This window comes from Xiphophorus maculatus, chromosome 12 (assembly GCF_002775205.1).
Source record: "Xiphophorus maculatus strain JP 163 A chromosome 12, X_maculatus-5.0-male, whole genome shotgun sequence".
Classification (NCBI taxonomy): domain Eukaryota; kingdom Metazoa; phylum Chordata; class Actinopteri; order Cyprinodontiformes; family Poeciliidae; genus Xiphophorus; species Xiphophorus maculatus.
Genome location: NC_036454.1, coordinates 24,000,283 through 24,014,044, shown reverse-complemented (window position 1 = coordinate 24,014,044; position 13,762 = coordinate 24,000,283). Strand labels below are relative to the sequence as shown.

General features: G+C 37.0%; 1 protein-coding gene across 2 annotated transcripts; it reads right to left on the bottom strand.

Moving 5' to 3' along the window:
* Positions 1 to 494: 494 nt before the first annotated feature.
* On the bottom strand, positions 495 to 11,954 carry LOC102220954 (serine/threonine-protein phosphatase 2A 55 kDa regulatory subunit B alpha isoform). 2 transcript variants are annotated; one of them, XM_014470741.2, is made up of 10 exons: positions 11,652 to 11,954; positions 11,246 to 11,323; positions 9,533 to 9,630; positions 8,327 to 8,492; positions 8,027 to 8,139; positions 7,692 to 7,869; positions 6,133 to 6,297; positions 5,419 to 5,588; positions 4,767 to 4,858; positions 495 to 4,569 (listed from the first exon to the last, which is right to left on the bottom strand). In XM_014470741.2, exons 1-10 carry the CDS (start codon positions 11,677 to 11,679, stop codon positions 4,290 to 4,292), a joined length of 1,368 nt encoding a protein of 455 aa, XP_014326227.1. In that variant the 5' UTR covers positions 11,680 to 11,954; the 3' UTR covers positions 495 to 4,289. The 2 variants fall into 2 exon arrangements, with proteins under 2 accessions (XP_014326227.1, XP_023199269.1); XM_023343501.1 differs by having other exon boundaries at positions 11,673 to 11,954.
* Between the last annotated feature and the right edge of the window lie 1,808 nt (positions 11,955 to 13,762).

The following is a 13,762-nucleotide window of genomic DNA, read 5'->3' as shown; positions in this document are numbered from 1 at the left end:
ATTTTTTTTAAATTGTTTACTAGAAAGTATAAATGTAATCTGTTAAAAGAATGCACACAAACGTAAAATGTATCACCGCCGTGCGAGGTAACTGTGTGGATTACAAAGTGCTTGTATGGAAAGGTTAATTTTGAGTGCTTTCAAAATGTGTTTGTAATTTAGATGTTGCAGTCTGATGAGTAGGAGCAGTTTGATTATTGACAGCGACGGATGGCTTACAGCATCACAGATGGGGATGCTTTTTCCCCCATCGTCAGCTAGAGAGGCTGATCAGAGTTAATTGGAAGATGAATTAAGTTACATTCAAGCTAACCTTAGAAAACAAAACATGTTTAGCTTCCATTATGGCTTGAAAGCTGATGGGATGAATGGGCAAAAATGTAAATTCCAACATGTGCACTACTTCCTATTAAGTTAATCACAAATATTATTGTAATGGAGATAAAAGTATGAAACACTCAGTTCCCCTCCCAAAAAAACTCAAACAGTAATAATAAAGTAGCACAGTAATTTAATTATTCAAATGTGAAATTCCTTATTACATGTTATCTACACTGTACCTTATTTCATTTGACAAACAACTCTGTACAGTGAACAATACGTAGTTATTCCCAAACAGATCTCCAAAACTCTTCATCCCCTTGAAATAAAACACACACAAAAAATAATGAAATTCACAGAAAAGAAACAACGTGCGTTTTGTTTTACCATTCTTGTGATACATCAGACATGTTTTAATCCTCCTTCGAGTGGACAAAATCGTTTAACTCGACTCTAGCAAATGAAATGCACAATCAATGTGCACACTGGGAAACTCTACTTAATAACCTGGGGTTGTGCATCAAAGCCATCTGTGGAGAGAAAGAAACACAAAGGTGATTTACAGCAAAATAGAAGTTTTTGTTTCAGTTCTGATAATCCCATTTTCTTGAAGGTGCAAGGTTTGGGACAGAGCAGCAGAAGATTCCCCTGAGCAGTCTGGGTGAACCAGAAAGTTTCACAAGTGTAACTGATTATTATCTTATTTATTGGTAATGCGCTAAAAGAAAGGCAACAGGGTTCTTGTGAACATCTTTGTTGTTTTCATTAGAGCCTCGAAGGACAGCTTGTATTAAGACAACGTAGGGAGAATGATGAAAGGGTTTTTATTAATTGCTCGGATTAATACCAGTTTCTATTGGTAAGCAGTTTCTTGATGCATCATTATGCACAAGAATGTTATATCGCTTATTTTCTATTTCAAAACAAGATGGAGATTCGCTCAATAAATGGAAGAAAGGAGTTGAAATAGAAAAGATTCATTTATCCAGAAAGAAAAAACAGGCAAAATACAAAGTTTGCATTACAAAAACAAAAGAAAGTTGCACAAAATAAAAATACTAGAAACTTATCTTGTTATCAAAAGACACAACCCAGAACCCTGAGAGACTGGAACTCAACATTAGTTAATAATCATACTGAGAACAGAGTGACATTCACTTTCACAAATATGATCCAGTGGACGAAGAAGCTCAGTGCCCGAATAAAAACATCAACGTATTGTTTGTGAACTGGAAAAGATAACCTGTACCTTCTTTGTGACATTTTGACTGTTCATAGAAAACGTACAGTCGCAGTTCCATCAAGTTTTCTACGCAACATGGACCGTGAGCTGGAGCAGGCAACGCATGGAGCTTTAGCTTAAACTGGTGACCCTCTTCTCCGACGCCAAGCCGCACATGAAGTGCTTCACAGATTCTCTTTAAATAAGTCTGCAAAAGAGAGCCGCACGTGCCACATAGATCAACAATCATCGCTCCACGTAATCAAGTGACCTGGCTAGCTGCAAAGAGGATGAAAATGCCGTTTCAATGTAGTCTTTCACAACCAGAGGAATTGTTCATCAAGCAAAACTATGGCACATAAACCAAATATTAAGATTCACATGAAATGAAAACGCTGAACCTTCTACATAAGTTAGATTGAAAAACAAAAAAAACATAGTTGGCCAGGGTACAGTAATAGTGCTCATCATCAGGCAGGAGGTACTGACACCTGAAAATACTTCTCTTTGGGCACCCCGCTTCATACCTGATGCACTCCTTTGATGCGTCTACCTGTTATAACGGGCAAAAAGCAAAGGGAAACCTGACTTTCTAATGACCTGCCCTGCACAGTAAGCCTGAGGCAGATAGGTAAAGAAACTACAGTGATTAGACTGTAATGATATTGCCCTAATTTATACAAAAATAAATCAGCTATAGTGATTCTTCTTCTTCTTTCATCAGGTACAGTACAAAACATTTCTTATATAGAAAAATCTACAAATAAAATCTAGATGCAGATGATAAACAATTTTTCTGCAACAACACAACATACACCGAAGGTGAGCTGGGAGCAGCACAACGTTTTGGTGCCACAGGCCACACAAGAGTAAAAATGGGGGCACATGGAATCATCTTATATATTTATATATATGTATAACACACAGGTTTTTGTCCTGAGTTAAGCATGGTTGCCCACACAACTGCAAGGCTGGACCTGCTGGATCAGGGGCACTTTGTCTGCAAGAGAGCTTTATCTTTGTTGTGTATAAAGACTAGCTACTTTGGCATGATCAGCCATCATTTGATGCAACAAAAAACCTCCATGGCAAATTATGGTAGAGTGACATTTGTAATACTTTTCCCAAAAACATTATTTGGTAAGATCTAAGAGTTAGGCAAAGAATCACATCAAATAAGTGAGAGCAGTATCCAGACTTCTATGGAAAGCTTTTCTGTCTGAACCTTTTTCCCTTCTGATCTTAAGTGGAAGTGATGGGAAACTTAAGATTAACAGAGATGGAATCAGAAAATGTTTTTCTTGATTGGTTCGGGTGGCGATTAGCAGGTCAAACACTGATAAAAACAGAACCCCGCCTCCCAAAATCAAACTCAGAATCCCAATTATTTTCAGTCTAAATAATGCATTAACCAACAGTACATACTGTGCTGCACTTAATTTTCTTTTGGATTAAGAACTGTTATATCTATCAAAAAAAAAAAAAAACTGCAACATTTTTCTGCTATTCAAAGTATAAAAAAAGAAATAAAAATAAAATATAAAATAAAAACCTAAAGTCAAATAACATTTGTATCAGCAGTTCAGCTCATATCAGCCAGATAAGTGCACCTCTGCTGATCTTTCTACACTTTATCTGTACAATACGCAACGCCATGAAAAAGGATGCTTTGACAGGCAGATGAAGCTTGGCCTGGGGAATTGGAAATCAAACAGTTTGAGAGCAGCATGACAAAACTGACACATGTAGAAAAGGAACATTTCACCTACTTCCATTTACTACAAACCCAACCACAGCAGAATTACAGTGATATAACACACTTCTGTAAGAAAGCCTGTCATACATTTTGGTTTTACACCCATTTCTCTAGTGCTGTCCCATAACCTGAGTGAATAAAAATTTCAAGGACATCTCATGGCTCTGTCACCGATATGGGCACGCTTGAATGAGAGTGTGGTGAACATTAAACTCGAATGACAGCCAGCTTTAACAGACTGCTCTTGGAGGAATCGAAGTTGTTTGCGGGATGTATCCTATATCGAAGCAAATGGCTAAAACACTCGATACAATGTGTTATAGAAATGTAAAATCATACCCAGGAGATTTTCTTAAAGAAGAGAGATGAATGTAAACAAGCATCTGAGTCAACATTTAAAAAAAACAAAACAAACAAATCAGAAATATTTGTTCTCTGTTAGCTTTGATATCATTTATCCAAAGTTTTTTTTTTTTAGACAATGAGCTAAACATAATGAAATGCTAAATTAGTCCTTTAACAGTAATCATACAGTACATAGGGAAAGAACTTGGCAACTTGATACTTGTTGGGGAAATGAAAGACTTGACAGCTTTGTATTGATGAATCAGGGCAGTACAAAAATGAACTTGGTGACAGAAAGACTAAACCAAAAAGAACAGAAAGTTAACTAGTAGGAATAACAGACAAATGAATCATGTCAATATGGCACGAACAAGCAATAAAATGTAGATTTTCCCTTTGGTTTGGGATGTAGTGGAGTTACAAATGGAAGCTCGATGGATGGAGTGCTTCTAATGGAAGAAACTAACAGCCCACTATGATGCTTTTTTATGGCCTGGCTGGATGTGTGGCACCATTTACAAAGTAAGTCTTCTCACATAATCAAAAGGACAGATTTGATCAAGTTTTAGGGGCTTGGCCTAAGACGGATTTAGTTTTAATCCGAGAGCAAAAGAAGAAATTGGGATCTGAGTGGGTTAATGGACTTTAGTTCAGTTTATCTTGGAATATGTACAGATTGTTGGTGGTGGCCACAGCAATGATGTTGTCCAGCGGATGCCAGGCAGTGTGGAGGATCTTCTTGTTAAAGTCCAGACTGTCTACACTGATCTCATCCTTTTTGCGCTTCCCACCTGTGCTTATTTTGCGAGGCTTCAGGACCGACCGCGGCTTGCTGTTTTCCCGTGACGCCTCGAAGGTCACGTCCTGTCGGTAGTCCCTGTCAAACATCCTGAAGAAGTTGTTGTAGGAACCAGTCATCACAACGCTGTGGAAACAGACAATCATGAGGAGCTGTTTAGGATCTAGTTTTAGTACTGATCTCAATAATAATCCATGGAAAAGGGGAAAAAGGGTATTATTTGTGAATGATTTTGCATTTCAGGAGATGAAATTTTTTTTTTTGATTGTATCTGCAGTTCAGCTAATATCAGCTGAACTGCAGGTTCAGGTTGATTGACTAACCTGTCATTGCCATTCCAGCAGCATTCAAACTTGTCAAAAATGCAGTCGTTCTCATAAAGTGAACACAACTTACTCCTGAGATATTCATGCACCTGGAAAAATAGAACAGTGAATCACATGAAGCAAAAGGGAAAACAGCACATTGTGGGTTTTTTGTTCTCTTAACAGGTAGAGAAATATAGAAAAATTTGTTAGTGGTTTGATTTAACCAGATTTCAGTTGTATTAGACCTGATCTGTCACAAGCAGGCTGGAAATTCAAAATTGCAATCTTTTTATTGATTAATAAAAGGATATACGTTCTCTAGGTATTGCTCATGGAAATACCGTTCACATTTACTAATGCTAAACGTAAAATGCTAAAGAAAATTTAAATCTCTACACCTAATCATTTGGTGTTAGTTACCCCATTTTACAGTGACTTTTCTCTCAAACTTGGTGTGACGTTGCTACTGCTACTAATAAATGAGTAATAAATCGCTCACACCTGAAGGGTCAGAGTAGAATTGACGGACAAATCTGAATGACTAAAAATCTATATTGTTGGACCAAATTCTTACAAAAAGCAAAAATCTGAAACTGGCCACAAATATCTGATTGACGGATCTCTACCCAAAACATAAAAAATAAAAATAATATTTGAAGCGGCAAACCTGATATGTCTCTACTGGTCGGGTTTCCATGTTCAGATCCCAAATTTTGACGGACAGATAGTCTCGCGTCATCATGTAGCGTCCACTGTGGCTAAACTTGACATCGGAGATGGACGAGATGATTTCAGAAAAGAATGAACGGTTGTTTGGATCTTCTGGCTCCTCAAACACTTCAGATTAAAAAAAAAAGAAAAAAGAATGCATGTTAAGATGTTATTCTGCTGATTTAATGCTGTAAGAGCCACAACTTAATAAAAATAAGATCCTGGGAGAAAAACTTAAAATGGGCTATAGTGTGTGTCTTTTCCGAATAATTGTTAGTGATTTAAAAACTATATAGTGGAAACAAGCTGATCCATATATATAGCTTTAGTTTCATTCACTATGTTGCATCAGTAAAAAAACAATACCAACGAAAACAAATATTTATAATCTCAAATGAAGATCAAAAACTTTAAAGCTCTTCAATGTAGGACATCCAACAGAGAAGTAGATTCATGATAAAACTCAAGCAAAAAGTTAACACTTTAGTTCGAATGGTGTTAATTACAATGCATACTAAAAAATAATCCAGAACTTTTGCTCTCTGAACAAATGTTTGGGTCTTGTGAAGCATTAAGATATTTCTCATCCAAATACAACAAAATTGGGATGAAAGGAATATGGTGTATTCCTTACCTTCTCTCAAACATGTATTTGTTGTAAGCGACTTACTTTTGGCATGCTGGTCACACAGTGCTGATGCCCTCATGTCACACAGGCGGATGGTTCCCTTGCTGCTGCTGTAAACAAAAGTGTTGCACTGGTCGGGGTGAAACTCTGCGGCCGTGATCACTTCTGTCAGCTCCTCCATATTAGCTGGCTTTATGTCAACAATATCTGAAAAACAGAGGTCAAGGTCCAAAACGGCAGCTACTCGAAAGAAGGACGAGACAAAAAGAAACAAGATGGCATAAAAAACAAACACAAACTTTTGTCTACTACAACAACTATCCTGGCATCTTTTAGTTCATTAGTGACCTCTTGTGGCAATATAAAGCATGGCATGACTTAGCTTAAAAAAAAAGGAAAAATGAATAGTAATTCTAGGCAAAAATCTGGCTCATTGCTTCATGTAACTGCATATTGTTTTAGTGGTCGTGTGTTTCACTGGGGACACTGAATGCAGTTACATAACATGCTTCTGTTTACATTAAGTGTGATTGAAGAGGAATACAGGAAATATTAAGAGGAAAATCTGAGAAATCAAGATGAAATACCACAAGTTTGGGACTACAATGGAAAAGAGATGTAGTGAATTAACCACCAGTAAAGAGAGTCCGTATTGCACAACAGTGAACCATCAACCAAGCTTTATTTCCATCTCAGGATTTCTAAAAGGATTTCATCTTCCTTGAATTTAATCTGGTGTCAAATCAACGGTTTCAAATAGCGTAGATAAACGTTAAAGACTATAATCTGGCATGCCGTTGAACTACGGCATGACAGTTTCTCTCTACAAGCACCTTGTGAAGATAAACTAAAGTCTGGTGCTGCAGACAACACCAAAATAATAAATGATAATTCATTCAAAACTAATTTTAGACAATAGGCTGGGATATGCACATATGCTTGAGCATGTACAGTTCTGATTGAGAAACAGATCATAGATCTTAATGTGTATTTAAATAGTGAATTGCAAGAGATAAACGTTAGAAATGCCTGCCGTAGGACGTATACATCTGATTATAATATTGATCAAGAGATTAATCCATGAAGTACTTCATTACTAACTCAGACAAGAATCAGATTATAATGTTTTACAAGCCAAACTAACAAAGACGTCACATCAAAACAGATAACATGCTACCATAGCAATGGTGGGTGTGTTTATTCAAAACTACAGCTGTATGTGTTGAGATATATATCTTTAGAAACAAATGATTTGCATCAAATTTGCATCTCTAGTATATACATATATATATATATATATAAATTAAATGGAGGCGCATATTAACAATCAGAAGTGATTGGCTTCAATGTCATAAGCATCCTTAATGAATGAGTTTGACACCATAACAATATTTATATCAGCTTTGTATATTGATGAGACATAGCTTGATATTTTACCATATTCACATCACAGATTTATATAAAGTATCAAACTGGGACAAAGTATCAGCAAATGCCTTTCGCTGAGTGTCAAGACTTGAAATCAGAGATCAAATGTCCTGATTGGAGAACTCCTCGTCGCCTATGCGACAGACATGAGGATTTGAAGACCAAAAGGATACTAAAGCTGCGATCGGTGATCTCCAGATGCCAGAGGTTTATGCGCAGGTCGTCTGCAGACAGATAGGTCTCATGATCACTGTTGACTGATATGGAGTTGATGTGGTACGTGTGAGCGTTTGCAAACACTCGTCTGGGGCTGGCTTCCACCATCAGGTCCATGGGCCTCAACACCGGTACCTGGAGGAACACACAACTTTAGTGAAAGGAAAGCAATGCGTTTCAAATGGAAAGTGTTTAAAACTATTCACTTTCCAAACATGATATACCCGAAATCTAGCCGTAATATTATACTAGTACTTTATATTTATAATGCAAGACAGCGGTTACTACTCACCCGTAGTGTTGTGACAGAATTAGGATCTCTGTATCGACCGTCTTCTTCCTTCAAATTGTAGCCCTCTGGTCTCTTGTCTCGCTCACTAATTTTCCACAGCTTGATAGTTTTATCTGCCAAGAAAAAAAAAAAGATTAGATATCAGTCACATTTTAGTGACAAAAGAAACTTAAGACCACTTGACTGCTACACTGAATATTTCTCAGGCAGATGAAAAAGTCTGAAGTAAAAAAAGAAAACATCACCAACTTTATCCTGTAAAATTGATTGAAATAATTTAGAATCAAAACATTTACTAACCATTTGTGGACAAAAGGAACTGTGCTGCATTCTTCTGAGGTAACCATCGAATCTTGTTGATTTTCTCTTCAATCTCAAGACTTTTCAGGTAGTCGAACTCAGGCTCATGGCTCTGGAAGGTGCTATAAACATTGTACTCTCCTCTGCACTGTGGCTGGTTCTTACTCTGCATAAAAATAGACAACGTTCTCAACAATGACTCAAGTTGAAAAGTAATTCTGAACAAAATTTTGGGAAAATGTTTATTTTTTTTGTTTTCAAGCACAGTATTAATTTTAAATAGAGTAAGATGTTTCTGATAGAAATGCATTATTAACAGTGCCATGTCAAAGTATCTATACCCTTGAGCATCTTTATGTTATGTTGCATAACTGCAAACTTCAATGCTTCTTATTGTGTGTTTTTTTTTACAAGTAAAAACCTGATTACTCTTAACACTAAAAGTCCAATTCATCTAATTAATGTCAGAGGTCAACAGAGCATGCTTACTTGTGCTTAAGTCAAGCTTCAAGACCCATTTATATATAATGGTTTATAGGTTTTGTACTTTCAGTCTCACTCTTTGATATGTTTTATTACATTGTGATAGTTAAATTTCTGATAATCTTGTTTTGTTATTTTTATTTTGCTTTATTATTACTTGGATTGCTTTGCTACTTATATTGACTTCATTTTTTTGTTTGTTTGAATGTGTCAATTTTATGTCCAGTTCTATTAGTTTTTGTTGCTCTGTTCAACACTTTAACCAAAAGGGCTTCATAAATAAATTTAGATTTATTTCTATGTGCTCAAATGACCCTCACAAAGTTTATATCTAAATCTAAATAAAGATCTGCGTAAAGTCACAACTGCTTTAAATCGAACTAAACTATTTCTGCAAAAATGTGCCAGCATGTCAGAGTCTAAATGTGGAGAACTAGCAGAGACGTACCCTGAAAACACTTAAAAGATGACTCTATAATGTACTGACTAAGTTTATTACACATAGACTACAAACCATTCAGACTTCTACTGTATTTGTAAAAATAACTTTTAAAACCATGCATCTTTTTGTTTCCACTTCACAAGCATGCACTACTTTGCATTGTTTTTTAACATTTTGAACTCCCAGTGGGGCAAATTCAAGTGTGTGGTTGAAAAGAGGAACTCTAAAAAAGTTCAAGGGGTAAGAATACCTCAGTGAGTCACTGTAATTGAATCACATACCTCTGGCTCCTGCTGGAAGATGACAACACGACCTCCTTTGTCCCCAGTGGCAAGCAGCTCCCCAGTGTGATTGAATTCCACAGTAGATATAATGTCAGCTGTAAAGGCAGTTATAATAATTAAAACCAACTAAATATGCAAACATATAAAATTACTAAACAGCACTAAAGGCATAGTACATTTGATGATGAAGACCAAATCGAGCATGGTGAAGTCACAACATGACACTGACGCACTAAAGTGTTTTAATCTGGTGAAAATCAGTGTACACTGTACATAACTGGGGGAAAAAAAAAAGTTTGTTTCCATCTGCAGCTGTGCATCACTTGCATACCAGACAACAACAATTGATATTCACTTACAGGCTGGCACTGGTATGTGCCAGGGAAACCCTTAATGAAGACAATGGGAGTCGTTCCAGTGCAGTACACCAAGTGCCAGATACGACCTGGCTCCATGCAAACCATTGTGTACAATAAAGAGAGGCTGACGGAAGCAGAGGAATCTTTGCAGGGTTTAAATAAACTACAACTGTAGCGTCTGTGCAGCCATGCATTACCACAAGGAGAAGCTCTCACATGTACTTGTTCTCAGTTACAGCTTATTATAAACAACTCCGAATCCTCGGCTAAGTACTGCACACACACACTTCTTTTTTTGTTTGCATTGAAGATGACAAGGACCGATAAAAGACACCGAACAGAAATCCTAAAATAGCTTCAATCTGTATGGCTAGAAAGTAAAAGAGCAAAGTGCTGAAAACATGCAAACACCATAAAACATTTGAAATCCTAAACTTTGCAAATGGACCTCTTAGATAAATAGACAAAAAAAGGATCCTGTATATTTGTAATAAACAGACTATCAGCTCTTCGGAGGAAAAGGGACAATTATGCATCTTGTCCGTTTGGTAAATCAGAATACGAAATGGATAAAGCAGCAAACATTTCTTTTACACCTCAAAATAAATGTTATATAAAGATGCTGATTATTTGAGCTCTGTTGTCAGTTTTGTTCTTTTGCAGCTGCATCTGAGCACAGGATTTTGGACCAAACATGAATTTGCATCCGATGGGGACATTTCATACCTAATTAGACAACTGATTATTTAAAGTAATTTTCTACTAATCTAGCCAAAGTAAGGAAATGTGTTCATATAACTCCAATAAATACTACTTTCCAGCAGACTGCAGGACAGTGTAATGAAGTTGTGGTTGTTTTGTTTTTTTTTTTTTACAAAATAATTGGCAATTTAGGAGATGTGATGATGTTTACGTCCGTTTACATGCACAATGAATGAAAATACATAAATATGGGAGGTTTCAGAGTCCATCTAAACCAACCAAGCATTTCTTTATATTTTATTTGTAATACAATCCTATTTACATTACAGTCAATCTGAACAGAATATGACAAAAAAAATAGGCTTTTAAAGGAAAGGTGAAAAGTGTTTGCACCTAACCAGAAGGCTTTAGCGCATCAGTGCAACCACAGCAAAACTAATATAATCTAGAGTCCTGCTGCAAAGTGGAATAAACTGACTCAAAATGGTTTTAAGCACTTTGGTAGTAAGTAGTTTGTTTATGAAATCCCAATGCAAGGGTGGAACTGAACCCAGAGTTGTCACTCACGTAACTCAAGAAGAAAATATGCTAAGTAAATGGGGACAAACAGGAAGCATATTCAGACTTAATAATGCCCAAATGTACTTACCTTCAGCCACATCGTCATCCATCGCTCCTTTGACTTGAGAGAAGCACCACTGCACATCGCTGCTCCCACCCCCGGGCCCTGCACGCAACACGAACCTTAAGTTTTGACACACCACCGCCAAAGGTAACACACTGAATAGCTAGAAGCTACTTCAGCGCACTGCGACAGCAAGGCCATGCGCGACTTCATACGAACTGCACATTGTAACTGCGGGGAGAAAATCCTCCTAAACAAGAAGTTAGGATGTGTTAGGTTAGCTCACTTTCAGGCTGTAAGGGATTCACACGGGAATCTCGCAGTATCCTAGCTTGCTAGTTAGCTTCCTGCTCTTAACCACAAAAGAGGGAGACTAAAGCAGCATGTGTGCTATTAAGCATGATGATTAGTAAGAATAGCTCATACGTACGTTCTGACAGTTTTCTTTTACCTGCCATGGTGAGGGACTGGGCTCTCTGTAGCAGGTTCGGGCCCTGGACTGAAGCAGTGCTGCTGACCCGGGTCGGTTGGGTGGTTCTGACCGAGGAGCAGTGGAGGAATGAGGCTGTTGCTAACTCCAAATGCCGTCAGTCCAACGGTTGCTTATAAACCACGAAGCTACTTTTTTTTTACAACACAGAAAGACTAACACACAGCGTTCAGTGCTGGTCTACAGACTTTGCACTGCACTTTGAGATTTCCCTCGCATCTGCCTCCTCCAAGCTTTACACTTTCAAAATGGCGCTACGCGGGCGGCGCTCGGCAGGAATTTAGAGAGCAGACGGTGCTCCGTTCATTTACAGCCGAAGCTTAAGCGAAAGGTGCCCGACTTAAGATTAAAGTTCCCAAATGCAACTATGTCTAGATTTTCATTTATTTTTTTACTTATGTGTGCCAAAAAGTGAAAACTTTGTTATATAAACAATATCACGCATGAGCCCCGCCCTTGTCAGCTATTCAGTTAAAAAAATCGAACCAACCTCGTGCACTCACTAGAACCAGAAAACTCACTTGATAAGTTTAATTCAGTGATTTAGATTTGACTAGCTACATTTAGTATATTTATTAAAATTAATGTAGTTTATATTGGTGTTAATTAACTACAATCTGGGAATATATGGCATTGTGCTTTGGTTGTCATTGAGGAGAGTCAGAGTGCCTTCATATATGTAATGACCTCAATTATACCTCGTAGCTTTCTTATTATGATTCACAAAATAGTAGTCTTGTAGACACTTCTGTTGGCTGGGTGCACAGACATTATTAATACATCTTCAGACAGGCTGGAGATGAATATCAATTTTAGAAATCCTCAACCTTTAATGAGCTTGCTTAGAAAAAAAATTCCACATTAGGAACCTTTAAAATTAAATTACAAGCGGTACCCCCATACAATTTAATACTTCGGGGAAAGAAAAAAAAAATTAGTACAACAGTAATGGAGCCTGTCTGGTGAATTGGGAGGGAAAAAAAATGTGGCCAGGACTTGTTGAATTTTGTTGAATTTGTGACTTAATAACAAAATTAATAATAACCATTGATAATGATAATAATGGACAAATTTGATCTAATTTCGTTTCATTTCAATCTGGGAATCAGATTCTTCAGACACTTTAGATTAGTCATGGAGTAATTCTTAGCAAGAGACACTAAATTTAGCTGTTATTATTAAGTCATGGCCACGACGAGATATTAAATTGTGACCACAATTTTTATCTTTATTTTTATTTTTTCTCCCATGTCAACAGAACGTCACTGTAGAACAGGAATGATAGCATATGCTATATGCTATAGAAGAATATTGCTATTCCTCTATAGCAGTATTATAATAAACGCTGAGCATATAGAGGGCATGGCATTTGACCACGTTTATATGCTAAATCTCTCTAAAACCACCAGAAAACATGCAATACACAATATCAATACCGTACAAGGTCTGTACAGTATTGAAAGAAAAACAAGCCCACATAATAATAAAAAAAAACCTTCCGCACTTAACAGTAGGCAGAGGGATGTTTTCATTTCAATCTCACGCTCATATGATCAAACATACCGTTAACTGTAAATTTACAAATCTTCACGTTTTTACATTTGTGAAGCTAGGAAGGACACAATTCAACTTTTCATACCTCCTAAATCAACTGGCATGAACTTAGTGTGTAAGCTTTATTGTGGAGACTTGGGAACTGAAAGACACGACTCTTTCCAGACCTCTAACAGCCACATTTGGAGATTTTTTCATCCTTTCTTCGTCCTCCTCATGGTGCGTGGCGGCAAGATATATATGGTTCTTCCTCCAGCCACGCAGACAGTGGCAAGAAGAAATAGCCAAAGTGTCTTGTTATAGCAAACATTTATTTATTTAAAGTATACCATATTTTCTGTTCACAGCTATAGAAACAAGCTAATTGCCATCATTTGTGGCTGTGTCACAATACACATAATATGAACTGCACAGTCAATCTCAGCATCAACAATCACACATTTTATTGAACCTCTAAGTGCATCGTTTTGATTCTGTTTGAAAAAGCAGAAAAAAAC